Source organism: Uranotaenia lowii, unplaced genomic scaffold (assembly GCF_029784155.1).
Source record: "Uranotaenia lowii strain MFRU-FL unplaced genomic scaffold, ASM2978415v1 HiC_scaffold_1114, whole genome shotgun sequence".
In the NCBI taxonomy this organism is placed as follows: Eukaryota; Metazoa; Arthropoda; class Insecta; order Diptera; family Culicidae; genus Uranotaenia; species Uranotaenia lowii.
The window spans coordinates 1-14,332 of NW_026597094.1; the positions used below are offsets into that span (position 1 = coordinate 1).

A 14,332-nucleotide genomic window follows, 5' to 3' on the forward strand; every position below is an offset into this window, starting at 1 on the left:
AGACGCATTACAACAAATTGATAAGGTTCGAGCTTAAGTCGAGCAGGATACATGGTGATTTCTACGATGGGCTGATCTGACATCATGGGTGATACGATTGAACTTCAATGGACAGCGATTGCTTCTGCGGTCTGTACGAAACCACAGGACGAGTATCGTGGATGGTGATTGTGGAAGATTTTAGGCCTCCACATCAGCTGATGGTGGTGATGACGGAGAGAGAGCTACGTTGTCGGAGATTGGTAGTATACATATCTTGGCAATACCTCTGGTGAATTCTCCGTTCTGGGTCTGGACCTTGACAACCCGTACGTTACCGTCATTTCCGTAGTAAACCATTTTTACTCTGCCAATGAGCCACTTCAGTGGGGGTACGTTGTCCTCTCGCAGCACAACCATTGTTCCGACGACCAAATTATCCCGCTGTTTATTCCACTTGTTGCGGGTTTGCAGATTGGCTAAGTACTCCTTGGACCATCTGCTCCAAATATGTTGAAGGAAATTTTGCACACGTTGCCATCTCGAGAGTGTTGTTTCGTTCAAGTGTCCAAGACACGGCTCTGGTAAGGCCATGAGTGGCCTAGCGGCGATGAAATGGCCAGGTGTGAGGACAGTAAGATCTTCAGGGTCATTTGATAGCGGTGTGAGTGGGCGTGAATTAAGGCAAGCCTCAATTTGAACAACCAGTGTGAAGAATTCGTCGAATTTCAAGGTTGTTGCTCCAATTGTTCGCTTCAGATGTGCTTTTACCGACTTGACGGCGGACTCCCACAGGCCACCAAAGTTGGGAGTTCTACGAGGAATAAACTTGAAGTTGATGTTATCTGCTGCAGCTTCTCGAGAGACATTCTGGGCAAACTCTTGGGTGTTGAAAAGAACTCGTAGCTCGTCCAATTCGCGTCGTGCCCCTCGGAAATTTGTGGCGTTGTCACACATAATGATCTCAGGCCTGCTTCGACGACCGATGAACCTTCTCAAGGCAGCGATAAAAGCATTCGACGTAAGATCACCAACAATCTCCAAGTGAACTGCCTTCACAACAAGGCAAACAAACACAGCAATAAAGCATTTGACAGGACGAGCTTTCCGTTGTGGGTATTGAATGCTGAATGGGCCACAGTAATCCACGCCAACACGCTGGAACACAGGTGCTTCGATGACACGTTCTGGGGGTAAATCGCCCATCAGCTGCTCATGAACTTTTGGTTTCACCCTGTAGCATTTGACGCATCTATGGATAACTCGACGAACTAAATTCCTCACTTGGACAGGCCAAAACCTTTCTCGGAGGCTCGATATTACCAACTCTTGCCCAGCGTGGAGGTATTTGATGTGATAAAAGGCGACGATAGTTTCAGTCAAAGGATGATGGTTGCTCAGAATGAAGGGATGTTTACGACCGAGAGAAAGTTCAGCATTTCTGAGCCGGCCACCGACGACAAGCAATTCATTTCTTAGTTTAGGAGTTAGATTCTTAATTTTTTATGAAGATTTGACAAATCCACTTTTCTTCAGATCTGCGATTTCTTCAGGAAAGCTTTCTTGTTGAGCCAGACGAACCAATTTCAAGAGCGCCTCTTCTCTTTCTTGAAAGGTCAGGATACCCGTACGATGATCTTCACGATTTCTTAAGTTGTGAGCGTATCTTAGCAACAGCGCTGTTATCCTGATCAAGTCTGATAAAGATTCACGCAAAGTAAATATTGGGCTAGGCTCGACGATTTGAGCGGGTGTCGAAACTGTTCGTTCCTCTAGTAATGTGGTGTCGAAATCTTCGGGTGCAAACTGAGTAGATTTTGGCCAGCTACTCCGATCCAATTGCAACCATGGCGGGCCTTGCCACCAGCCTTGGTTCGACGAAAGTTGTTCTGGGGTAGCTCCTCTGGATAGAACATCTGCAGGATTCTCGCAGCCAGCGACGTGGTTCCAAACGCCTGACCGTGTGGTGTGCTGGATTTCTGAGACCCTGTTGGCTACAAAAATGTCCCATCGGGACGGCGGGGATGATAGCCAACACTTTACGATCATCGAGTCGGTCCAAAAAAAATGTTGACTGGTGATTTTGATGCTTTGGTTAACCTTCTCGAATAAATGGGCACACGTCAGGGCGGAGGACAGCTCTAGCCTGGGTATGGTGGTCTTTTTACGCTTCCTTTTGAGGTCATCCAGCGGAGCAACACGAGATTTAGCCGTCAACAACGAAACAGTTACTTCTCCACTGAAAGATGTACACCGCAAATAGACGCAAGCGCCGTACGCTTTCTCTGATGCGTCACAAAATGAATGCAACTCTACGGATATCGTATCTCTGCTGAAAGCAACCCATCGCGGCACTTCAAGGTGAGTTAGGTCTTCTAAGTTGCGTCGATAAGTCAGCCACCAAGTTGTTGACTCTTCGGGGAGGATTTCTTCCCAGGAAAGCTTTGATTTCCAAAGATCCTGGAGAAATATCTTAGCCTGGACGATTACAGGTCCAACCAGGCCAAGAGGATCGAAGAGCTTAGCGAAGTCAGACAAAATTATTCTCTTGTTCATTTCAGAAGAAGTATTCCATTGAGGAACGACGAAGCGAAAGATGTCTGGGCGAGGCTGCCAAGTAAGGCCTAGAGTTTTGACGCTACCTGATTCCTGGAACTGCTGCGAAAGGCGTTCATCTCGAAGGTAAGGTGGAACGGAATCGAGGATATCCACACAATTGGAACTGATCTTTCGAAGAGTCATTCCGGCAGATCCCAAAAGGGCTATAAGTTCTCCAATGGTCTTAATTCCTGTTTCTAGACTGTCAACGCTGAGCAGTGCATCGTCAACATAAAAGTTGTGATTGATAGCTTCAGATGCATGAGGATACGTGGAATTGTTTTCATCAGCAAGCATTTTCAAACAGCGAGTGGCCAAAAAAGGTGCCGGTGAGGTACCATACGTAACAGTGGTGAGAACAAAGGTTTGAACAGGCTCAGTTATCCTGCTTCTCCACAAAATGCGCTGAAGATTGTGATCAATAGGATCAACGTCGATCATTCGGTACATTTTCTCAATGTCACCTGTTATTGCATATTTCCGAAGACGAAAACGCAGCATAATTGAGAAAAGGTCTTCCTGGACTGTCGGACCAACCATCAAAGTTTCATTCAAAGAAATACCGCTACTAGTCGCTGCAGAGGCGTCGAAAACAACGCGAAGCTTAGTTGTCGTACTATCAGGCTTCAATACTGGTTGGTGTGGTAGATAGTATGCAACAGTTGACGCGCAATCTTCCTCGACTGGAGACAATTTCCGCATGTGATTCAGCCGCAAATATTCTTCGATGAAATCCGTGTAGAGTTGCTTGAGGGTTGGGTCAGCACTAAGTCGTCGCTCCAACGCTCCGAACCTCCTAAGCGCTCTTGCCTTGGACTCTCCTAGTCTGTTGATCATGAACGGCTTTTTGGGGAGTTGAACGATGAATCTTCCATGCTTCCCACGCGTTGTCGTTTTCGAAAAGTGCGTCTCACATGCTGACTCTTCCAATGAAAGTGTGCTGCTGGTACGGCATGATTCCAATTCGAAAAAACGTGCAAGTTCAACTTCAATTCTGTTTACCGCATCTGAAGGAACGTTGAGCAGACAAACTGCTTCTTCTGGAATACCACCAGCGATTATCCAGCCAAGATATGTGTTTTGAAGTGTTGGACCATGCTCTCCTAGTTTCATCTGATCATCTCGAAGCAACAAATCAAAAAATATTTCAGCGCCGATGATCACATCGATCACTTGCGACTCATTGAAGGTAGGATCGGCTAACTGAATCTCAACAGGCAAATTCCACTTGCAAATATCGATGGTTTTTGCGGGAAGGTTGACAGCGACTTGAGGCAAAACGTGAAATTTTAACAACCTGGAGAAATCTGACATGCGTGAACTGATTTCGGCAAATACAACTTGAGTTGAGGAGGACCGTGAACCACCAATGCCGGAAATAGCTAAGTGTTCACGGCTTCTTTTAAATTGTAGAGTTTGAGAAAGTTTTTCCGACATGTAGCAGCGTTGAGAGCCGGAATCCAGAAGCGCTCTAGCTAGCGTGATGTTTCCGAATTGGTCAGCAACGCGTACAACAGCCGTGGATAAAAGTACATTGTGTGGGGTGCAATGTTTGGTTGAAAATGTGGGATAACTTGTACTGGGAATGTCTGTGGCGGAATTTTGTGATTGAATGGAACTTGCATTTTGAGGAGGTGTGGGATTTGGGCGAATTTGTGTCTGCTGATTTGTTGAGGAGCCAGTCTGTGTTTGATTCGATTGGTTGGGTTGAGTTTGCGACTTAAGGTTTTGAGGTTGGTTGTGTTTGTTGAAAACTTTAGTTGATGGTTTCGAATATTGATGCGCGGTGGTCGATGAGTTGACATGTAACAACGAGTGGTGGTGCTGTCCACAGTGTTGGCATTTCCCACGAGTGCATGAACGAGCTATGTGTTGAGATGAGAGGCAATTAAAGCACAGCGAATTCCGTTTTACAGCATCAACCCGCTCGCCGATAGACATCTTCGTAAATCTGGGGCACTTGAATGCAGAGTGGGCTGATTCCTTGCAAAAAGGACAGTTGACAAAAGGTTGGAGTACTGTGTAGCTAGATGATGGACGAAATTTCTTTGTTTCAGGCTGGGTCGAACGAACTGGAGCTACAGACTGTAGAACGATGCAGTGACTCTTTAGAAAAGTGATCATTTCGGAGTATTTCGGGACTTCTTTAGAATTAAAGTGTGATTCCCATTGGCGTGTGGTGCTTGGATGAAGTCTTTTGTACAACATATACTGGAGCAACGTACTCCACCCTTCAACTTCTTCTCCAATTTTCTTTAGCATTTGGAGACTTTGCTCAAAACCATTTACAAGTTTGTTAAGGGAGTCGAAATTTTCATGACGTAGTGGTTCCAAAGAAAATAAACTATCCAGATGTGTCATAACCAATAGTTTTTTATTCTCAAAAACACTTTCCAATGCTGCCCAAGCTATTGCATAGTTTGCAGACGAAATTTCAATGGATGCAATTTCAAGCAACGCATCTCCGGTAAGACTTGTCCTAAGATAAGTGAATTTATCGATGTCTGACAAATTCGCGTCGTTGTGAATCAGATTCTTATAGGTGTCCCTAAAGGTGATCCATTCTGATATCCGTCCACTAAAAGAAGGAAGTTTGAGCTCCGGGAGTTTGACTTTGGAGTGGTGGGGAAAATTAGCAGGTTCTTTTCTAGAAACAATTGCGCCTGACGCTTCTAGTGATGATGTCATCTTCATGTGGATTTGATTTTTCAAAGTCAGCACAGTATTTTGAAACTCCGATATAATCCGGGTGTACTCCTCATCACGGTTTGATTGGGTGAATTCTTCGAAGTCTTCAGCAGCGGCATCCAACATAACTTCTGTTCGCATCCTGATGTCAATGAACTTAGACCACAAGTCATCTAATTGTTGCAAACTCATTTCCAAAGAACGAACATTCACATTATCACCACAAGTTTCCACAAAGTATTTTATATTTGAAACTGAACTTTTTATCACGCGCTCCTGCTTGCCAAGCAGTCGCAAATCATCAGACGACATGTTGAAAATTGCCACTTCACCAAATTTGCACCGGTCTAATAATCACCACTTCGCACTTTGACTCGAATCGACCACGCGGTTGACAGAACAATGGGATTTTGGAGAACAAACAACCTTAATTTTTGTCGAAATGTAGAACTCAATCGATCTGAGACAGAAATATAATATTTAAATGGACTCAACTCAGCTGTAAATGATTATAACGCCACAAATTCATGCAAGTAGTTTTATTAAAGAAAAGGCGACATTTAGATTCTATTCAATCACTTGTTTTTGCCATTTCGTGAACATCGGTCTCACATGCATCAAAGATCCGTACGCCACAGACAATTTTGCGACAGTACTTATCCGAATTTATCCAGCTCAACGACATCCAGCATGCAGCAACAATTACAATGGGAACAATAGCACCAACAACAATGGCAGCGACAATGGCGCCAAAAGACAATCGCTCCGGAACAACAGCTCAACACGATGCCCAAAATGCTCGCCAAGAATCTTGCACTAACGAACAGCACAAGCGATCCAAAAAACCTCCAGCAACAGCACAGCAACAGGTTCCAGCAGCAACCAGCAAACGGCCGTGTCCTTCTGGTCTCCCCAGTGGAGATCGGTAAGCGACCACGTGCAAATGTTCAACGGTCGGTTCCGCGTTTCCCGACGATCCGGTTCTTGCGGACCAAATGTTAACGAGCACTTTAAAAAACTTCGTCGGTAATTCGCGGTCACTACTTAAAGTCTTCGGACAACTTCTAAAAAGTTCACACTTCAAATTAACAAAACGGTGATTGTGGCACTGTAGAATAACTTTATTCTGATAGCTGTAAAACAAGTGAAACTCGCGAGGTAGGTAGTTGAAAAAAGTGAACTCTACTCGGAGTGTGTTTATTGCCAACTAACTTAGGTACATAAGCGAAATTTGACCTGGACCTACGTGCGATGTTTTTATCGCCTTATCACTCGATCGGGAGACCGATCGGTGTGATAAGAGAGTGTTTCAGAGTGCACCTATACGGTATTGACTATCAACCATCATTGATGATGATGATTGCTTAGTTTCTGAATACTAGTGTGGCTAGGTTTTCCTGACTGATCAAATTTATCGGGATCGGCGTTAACAGTCATTTTTGTCATTTTTGTCATTTTTGTCATTTTTGTCATTTTTGTCATTTTTGTCATTTTTGTCATTTTTGTCATTTTTGTCATTTTTGTCATTTTTGTCATTTTTGTCATTTTTGTCATTTTTGTCATTTTTGTCATTTTTGTCATTTTTGTCATTTTTGTCATTTTTGTCATTTTTGTCGTTTTTGTCATTTTTGTCATTTTTGTCATTTTTGTCATTTTTGTCATTTTTGTCATTTTTGTCATTTTTGTCATTTTTGTCATTTTTGTCATTTTTGTCATTTTTGTCATTTTTGTCATTTTTGTCATTTTTGTCATTTTTGTCATTTTTGTCATTTTTGTCATTTTTGTCATTTTTGTCATTTTTGTCATTTTTGTCATTTTTGTCATTTTTGCCATTTTTGTCATTTTTGTCATTTTTGTCATTTTTGTCATTTTTGTCATTTTTGTCATTTTTGTCATTTTTGTCATTTTTGTCATTTTTGTCATTTTTGTCATTTTTGTCATTTTTGTCATTTTTGTCATTTTTGTCATTTTTGTCATTTTTGTCATTTTTGTCATTTTTGTCATTTTTGTCATTTTTGTCATTTTTGTCATTTTTGTCATTTTTGTCATTTTTGTCATTTTTGTCATTTTTGTCATTTTTGTCATTTTTGTCATTTTTGTCATTTTTGTCATTTTTGTCATTTTTGTCATTTTTGTCATTTTTGCCATTTTTGTCATTTTTGTCATTTTTGTCATTTTTGTAATTTTTGTCATTTTTGTCATTTTTGTCATTTTTGTCATTTTTGTCATTTTTGTCATTTTTGTCATTTTTGTCATTTTTGTCATTTCTGTCATTTTTGTCATTTTTATCATTTTTGTCATTTTTGTCATTTTTGTCATTTTTGTCATTTTTGTCATTTTTGTCATTTTTGTCATTTTTGTCATTTTTGTCATTTTTGTCATTTTTGTCATTTTTGTCATTTTTGTCATTTTTGTCATTTTTGTCATTTTTGTCATTTTTGTCATTTTTGTCATTTTTGTCATTTTTGTCATTTTTGTCATTTTTGTCATTTTTGTCATTTTTGTCATTTTTGTCATTTTTGTCATTTTTGTCATTTTTGTCATTTTTGTCATTTTTGTCATTTTTGTCATTTTTGTCATTTTTGTCATTTTTGTCATTTTTGTCATTTTTGTCATTTTTGTCATTTTTGTCATTTTTGTCATTTTGTCATTTTTGTCATTTTTGTCATTTTTGTCATTTTTGTCATTTTTGTCATTTTTGTCATTTTTGTCATTTTTGTCATTTTTGTCATTTTTGTCATTTTTGTCATTTTTGTCATTTTTGTCATTTTTGTCATTTTTGTCATTTTTGTCATTTTTGTCATTTTGTCATTTTTGTCATTTTTGTCATTTTTGTCATTTTTGTCATTTTTGTCATTTTTGTCATTTTTGCCATTTTTGCCATTTTTGTCATTTTTGTCATTTTGTCATTTTTGTCATTTTTGTCATTTTTGTCATTTTTGTCATTTTTGTCATTTTTGTCATTTTTGTCATTTTTGTCATTTTTGTCATTTTTGTCATTTTTGTCATTTTTGTCATTTTTGTCATTTTTGTCATTTTTGTCATTTTTGTCATTTTTGTCATTTTTGTCATTTTTGTCATTTTTGTCATTTTTGTCATTTTTGTCATTTTTGTCATTTTTGTCATTTTGTCATTTTTGTCATTTTTGTCATTTTTGTCATTTTTGTCATTTTTGTCATTTTTGTCATTTTTGTCATTTTTGTCATTTTTGTCATTTTTGTCATTTTTGTCATTTTTGTCATTTTTGTCATTTTTGTCATTTTTGTCATTTTTGTCATTTTTGTCATTTTTGTCATTTTTGTCATTTTTGTCATTTTTGTCATTTTTGTCATTTTTGTCATTTTTGTCATTTTTGTCATTTTTGTCATTTTTGTCATTTTTGTCATTTTTGTCATTTTTGTCATTTTTGTCATTTTTGTCATTTTTGTCATTTTTGTCATTTTTGTCATTTTTGTCATTTTTGTCATTTTTGTCATTTTTGTCATTTTTGTCATTTTTGTCATTTTTGTCATTTTTGTCATTTTTGTCATTTTTGTCATTTTTGTCATTTTTGTCATTTTTGTCATTTTTGTCATTTTTGTCATTTTTGTCATTTTTGTCATTTTTGTCATTTTTGTCATTTTTGTCATTTTTGTCATTTTTGTCATTTTTGTCATTTTTGTCATTTTTGTCATTTTTGTCATTTTGTCATTTTTGTCATTTTTGTCATTTTTGTCATTTTTGTCATTTTTGTCATTTTTGTCATTTTTGTCATTTTGTCATTTTTGTCATTTTTGTCATTTTTGTCATTTTTGTCATTTTTGTCATTTTTGTCATTTTTGTCATTTTGTCATTTTTGTCATTTTTGTCATTTTTGTCATTTTTGTCATTTTTGTCATTTTTGTCATTTTTGTCATTTTTGTCATTTTTGTCATTTTTGTCATTTTTGTCATTTTTGTCATTTTTGTCATTTTTGTCATTTTTGTCATTTTTGTCATTTTTGTCATTTTTGTCATTTTTGTCATTTTTGTCATTTTTGTCATTTTTGTCATTTTTGTCATTTTTGTCATTTTTGTCATTTTTGTCATTTTTGTCATTTTTGTCATTTTTGTCATTTTTGTCATTTTTGTCATTTTTGTCATTTTTGTCATTTTTGTCATTTTGTCATTTTTGTCATTTTTGTCATTTTTGTCATTTTTGTCATTTTTGTCATTTTTGTCATTTTTGTCATTTTTGTCATTTTTGTCATTTTTGTCATTTTTGTCATTTTTGTCATTTTTGTCATTTTTGTCATTTTTGTCATTTTTGTCATTTTTGTCATTTTTGTCATTTTTGTCATTTTTGTCATTTTTGTCATTTTTGTCATTTTTGTCATTTTTGTCATTTTTGTCATTTTTGTCATTTTTGTCATTTTTGTCATTTTTGTCATTTTTGTCATTTTTGTCATTTTTGTCATTTTTGTCATTTTTGTCATTTTTGTCATTTTTGTCATTTTTGTCATTTTTGTCATTTTTGTCATTTTTGTCATTTTTGTCATTTTTGTCATTTTTGTCATTTTTGTCATTTTTGTCATTTTTGTCATTTTTGTCATTTTTGTCATTTTTGTCATTTTTGTCATTTTTGTCATTTTTGTCATTTTTGTCATTTTTGTCATTTTTGTCATTTTTGTCATTTTTGTCATTTTTGTCATTTTTGTCATTTTTGTCATTTTTGTCATTTTTGTCATTTTTGTCATTTTTGTCATTTTTGTCATTTTTGTCATTTTTGTCATTTTTGTCATTTTTGTCATTTTTGTCATTTTTGTCATTTTTGTCATTTTTGTCATTTTTGTCATTTTTGTCATTTTTGTCATTTTTGTCATTTTTGTCATTTTTGTCATTTTTGTCATTTTTGTCATTTTTGTCATTTTTGTCATTTTTGTCATTTTTGTCATTTTTGTCATTTTTGTCATTTTTGTCATTTTTGTCATTTTTGTCATTTTTGTCATTTTTGTCATTTTTGTCATTTTTGTCATTTTTGTCATTTTTGTCATTTTTGTCATTTTTGTCATTTTTGTCATTTTTGTCATTTTTGTCATTTTTGTCATTTTTGTCATTTTTGTCATTTTTGTCATTTTTGTCATTTTTGTCATTTTTGTCATTTTTGTCATTTTTGTCATTTTTGTCATTTTTGTCATTTTTGTCATTTTTGTCATTTTTGTCATTTTTGTCATTTTTGTCATTTTTGTCATTTTTGTCATTTTTGTCATTTTTGTCATTTTTGTCATTTTTGTCATTTTTGTCATTTTTGTCATTTTTGTCATTTTTGTCATTTTTGTCATTTTTGTCATTTTTGTCATTTTTGTCATTTTTGTCATTTTTGTCATTTTTGTCATTTTTGTCATTTTTGTCATTTTTGTCATTTTTGTCATTTTTGTCATTTTTGTCATTTTTGTCATTTTTGTCATTTTTGTCATTTTTGTCATTTTTGTCATTTTTGTCATTTTTGTCATTTTTGTCATTTTTGTCATTTTTGTCATTTTTGTCATTTTTGTCATTTTTGTCATTTTTGTCATTTTTGTCATTTTTGTCATTTTTGTCATTTTTGTCATTTTTGTCATTTTTGTCATTTTTGTCATTTTTGTCATTTTTGTCATTTTTGTCATTTTTGTCATTTTTGTCATTTTTGTCATTTTTGTCATTTTTGTCATTTTTGTCATTTTTGTCATTTTTGTCATTTTTGTCATTTTTGTCATTTTTGTCATTTTTGTCATTTTTGTCATTTTTGTCATTTTTGTCATTTTTGTCATTTTTGTCATTTTTGTCATTTTTGTCATTTTTGTCATTTTTGTCATTTTTGTCATTTTTGTCATTTTTGTCATTTTTGTCATTTTTGTCATTTTTGTCATTTTTGTCATTTTTGTCATTTTTGTCATTTTTGTCATTTTTGTCATTTTTGTCATTTTTGTCATTTTTGTCATTTTTGTCATTTTTGTCATTTTTGTCATTTTTGTCATTTTTGTCATTTTTGTCATTTTTGTCATTTTTGTCATTTTTGTCATTTTTGTCATTTTTGTCATTTTTGTCATTTTTGTCATTTTTGTCATTTTTGTCATTTTTGTCATTTTTGTCATTTTTGTCATTTTTGTCATTTTTGTCATTTTTGTCATTTTTGTCATTTTTGTCATTTTTGTCATTTTTGTCATTTTTGTCATTTTTGTCATTTTTGTCATTTTTGTCATTTTCTGTCATTTTTGTCATTTTTGTCATTTTTGTCATTTTTGTCATTTTCTGTCATTTTTGTCATTTCTGTCATTTTTGTCATTTTTGTCATTTTTGTCATTTTTGTCATTTTTGTCATTTTTGTCATTTTTGTCATTTTTGTCATTTTTGTCATTTTTGTCATTTTTGTCATTTTTGTCATTTTTGTCATTTTGTCATTTTTGTCATTTTTGTCATTTTTGTCATTTTTGTCATTTTTGTCATTTTTGTCATTTTTGTCATTTTTGTCATTTTTGTCATTTTTGTCATTTTTGTCATTTTTGTCATTTTTGTCATTTTTGTCATTTTTGTCATTTTTGTCATTTTTGTCATTTTTGTCATTTTTGTCATTTTTGTCATTTTTGTCATTTTTGTCATTTTTGTCATTTTTGTCATTTTTGTCATTTTTGTCATTTTTGTCATTTTTGTCATTTTTGTCATTTTTGTCATTTTTGTCATTTTTGTCATTTTTGTCATTTTTGTCATTTTTGTCATTTTTGTCATTTTTGTCATTTTTGTCATTTTTGTCATTTTTGTCATTTTTGTCATTTTTGTCATTTTTGTCATTTTTGTCATTTTTGTCATTTTTGTCATTTTTGTCATTTTTGTCATTTTTGTCATTTTTGTCATTTTTGTCATTTTTGTCATTTTTGTCATTTTTGTCATTTTTGTCATTTTTGTCATTTTTGTCATTTTTGTCATTTTTGTCATTTTTGTCATTTTTGTCATTTTTGTCATTTTTGTCATTTTTGTCATTTTTGTCATTTTTGTCATTTTTGTCATTTTTGTCATTTTTGTCATTTTTGTCATTTTTGTCATTTTTGTCATTTTTGTCATTTTTGTCATTTTTGTCATTTTTGTCATTTTTGTCATTTTTGTCATTTTTGTCATTTTTGTCATTTTTGTCATTTTTGTCATTTTTGTCATTTTTGTCATTTTTGTCATTTTTGTCATTTTTGTCATTTTTGTCATTTTTGTCATTTTTGTCATTTTTGTCATTTTTGTCATTTTTGTCATTTTTGTCATTTTTGTCATTTTTGTCATTTTTGTCATTTTTGTCATTTTTGTCATTTTTGTCATTTTTGTCATTTTTGTCATTTTTGTCATTTTTGTCATTTTTGTCATTTTTGTCATTTTTGTCATTTTTGTCATTTTTGTCATTTTTGTCATTTTTGTCATTTTTGTCATTTTTGTCATTTTTGTCATTTTTGTCATTTTTGTCATTTTTGTCATTTTTGTCATTTTTGTCATTTTTGTCATTTTTGTCATTTTTGTCATTTTTGTCATTTTTGTCATTTTTGTCATTTTTGTCATTTTTGTCATTTTTGTCATTTTTGTCATTTTTGTCATTTTTGTCATTTTTGTCATTTTTGTCATTTTTGTCATTTTTGTCATTTTTGTCATTTTTGTCATTTTTGTCATTTTTGTCATTTTTGTCATTTTTGTCATTTTTGTCATTTTTGTCATTTTTGTCATTTTTGTCATTTTTGTCATTTTTGTCATTTTTGTCATTTTTGTCATTTTTGTCATTTTTGTCATTTTTGTCATTTTTGTCATTTTTGTCATTTTTGTCATTTTTGTCATTTTTGTCATTTTTGTCATTTTTGTCATTTTTGTCATTTTTGTCATTTTTGTCATTTTTGTCATTTTTGTCATTTTTGTCATTTTTGTCATTTTTGTCATTTTTGTCATTTTTGTCATTTTTGTCATTTTTGTCATTTTTGTCATTTTTGTCATTTTTGTCATTTTTGTCATTTTTGTCATTTTTGTCATTTTTGTCATTTTTGTCATTTTTGTCATTTTTGTCATTTTTGTCATTTTTGTCATTTTTGTCATTTTTGTCATTTTTGTCATTTTTGTCATTTTTGTCATTTTTGTCATTTTTGTCATTTTTGTCATTTTTGTCATTTTTGTCATTTTTGTCATTTTTGTCATTTTTGTCATTTTTGTCATTTTTGTCATTTTTGTCATTTTTGTCATTTTTGTCATTTTTGTCATTTTTGTCATTTTTGTCATTTTTGTCATTTTTGGCAATTTTGAAATTTTTGTTATTTTAAGCATGTTCTACAATTTTTGTCTTTTTTGACATTTTCGTCATTTTTTTCTTCATGATCGGTTGTGTTAAATGGGAGTCTTTTAAGAGCTTTTTGAAATAAGTTTTCAATTTTTCCCTTTAAGTTTAATTTAGGGTTGCCTAAAGAGTTTTGTTTTAAGATTTTTAAGGAAAAATTAATGAATTTGTCAGCAAGCTAAAGCAATGCACCCTTATTTGGAAAATGCAAGTTTTGCCAAAATTCTGTCCAACTCGTTTGAAAAACGTGTGATGTTGCCACTCGAGGTAGCATGCTTTTGGCTATAAAAACACAGAAAAAAGCTGGCAGAAAAAATTGGGTATATGATGTCCAATTTTCCAACAGCTTCCGCTTCTGCTGGGTACAAATTCACTTTCCGTATCCGCCAAGAGGATGCTGCAACATGTTTCATTTCCACTGACTGCCTGGCTGAGCTTGGAAGCAGATCGTTAAGCTGAAAGAAGAAAAACGCCTGAGCCTGAGTCCGGGTAGGATTTTCCACGCGCCAAAGCAGATTATTTCAATTACAAATCGTCGGCAGACAGAATCCGTCGGATGAAAATATTATCGCCATTATTTATTTGCCAATAAAGACACGCGTTTGGAGGATGGATAGAGTCGAAAGGAGCGAACGAACGAAGCAGAGCGAAAAAAAATCGGTGTCACGTTCCGCTCATATAGAGATTTTGATTGCACGATGAGCACATGAGCTGCTGCTTGCTGGTGGTGCCAATGAATGAATGGAGCAAAGTGGGAAACGAACGAGCTCAGCAACAC

The 14,332-nt window shown here is 33.8% G+C and overlaps 2 protein-coding genes across 2 annotated transcripts; both read right to left on the minus strand.

Annotated features, from left to right (window-relative positions):
* Nucleotides 1–9: 9 nt before the first annotated feature.
* Nucleotides 10–1,185, minus strand: LOC129759131 (uncharacterized). The gene is made up of 2 exons (XM_055756544.1): nt 267–1,185; nt 10–197 (listed from the first exon to the last, which is right to left on the minus strand). The coding sequence occupies exons 1-2, from the start codon at nt 1,183–1,185 to the stop codon at nt 181–183; spliced, it is 936 nt and encodes a 311-aa protein (XP_055612519.1). The 3' UTR covers nt 10–180.
* Nucleotides 1,186–1,751: 566 nt separating this feature from the next.
* Nucleotides 1,752–5,577, minus strand: LOC129759132 (uncharacterized). Its single transcript, XM_055756545.1, has 2 exons — nt 2,023–5,577; nt 1,752–1,973 (listed from the first exon to the last, which is right to left on the minus strand). The coding sequence occupies exons 1-2, from the start codon at nt 5,575–5,577 to the stop codon at nt 1,752–1,754; spliced, it is 3,777 nt and encodes a 1,258-aa protein (XP_055612520.1).
* Between the last annotated feature and the right edge of the window lie 8,755 nt (nt 5,578–14,332).

Bases quoted from the DNA above. Each gene is read 5' to 3' on its own strand.
- LOC129759132 (XM_055756545.1), bottom strand. From the start codon at position 5,577: ATGTCGTCTGATGATTTGCGACTGCTTGGCAAGCAGGAGCGCGTGATA. The intron at 1,974-2,022 runs GTAAAGTGTTGG...ACATTTTTGTAG, and splicing joins TTTGGACCGACTCGATGATC to CCAACAGGGTCTCAGAAATC.
- LOC129759131 (XM_055756544.1), bottom strand. From the start codon at position 1,185: ATGGGCGATTTACCCCCAGAACGTGTCATCGAAGCACCTGTGTTCCAG.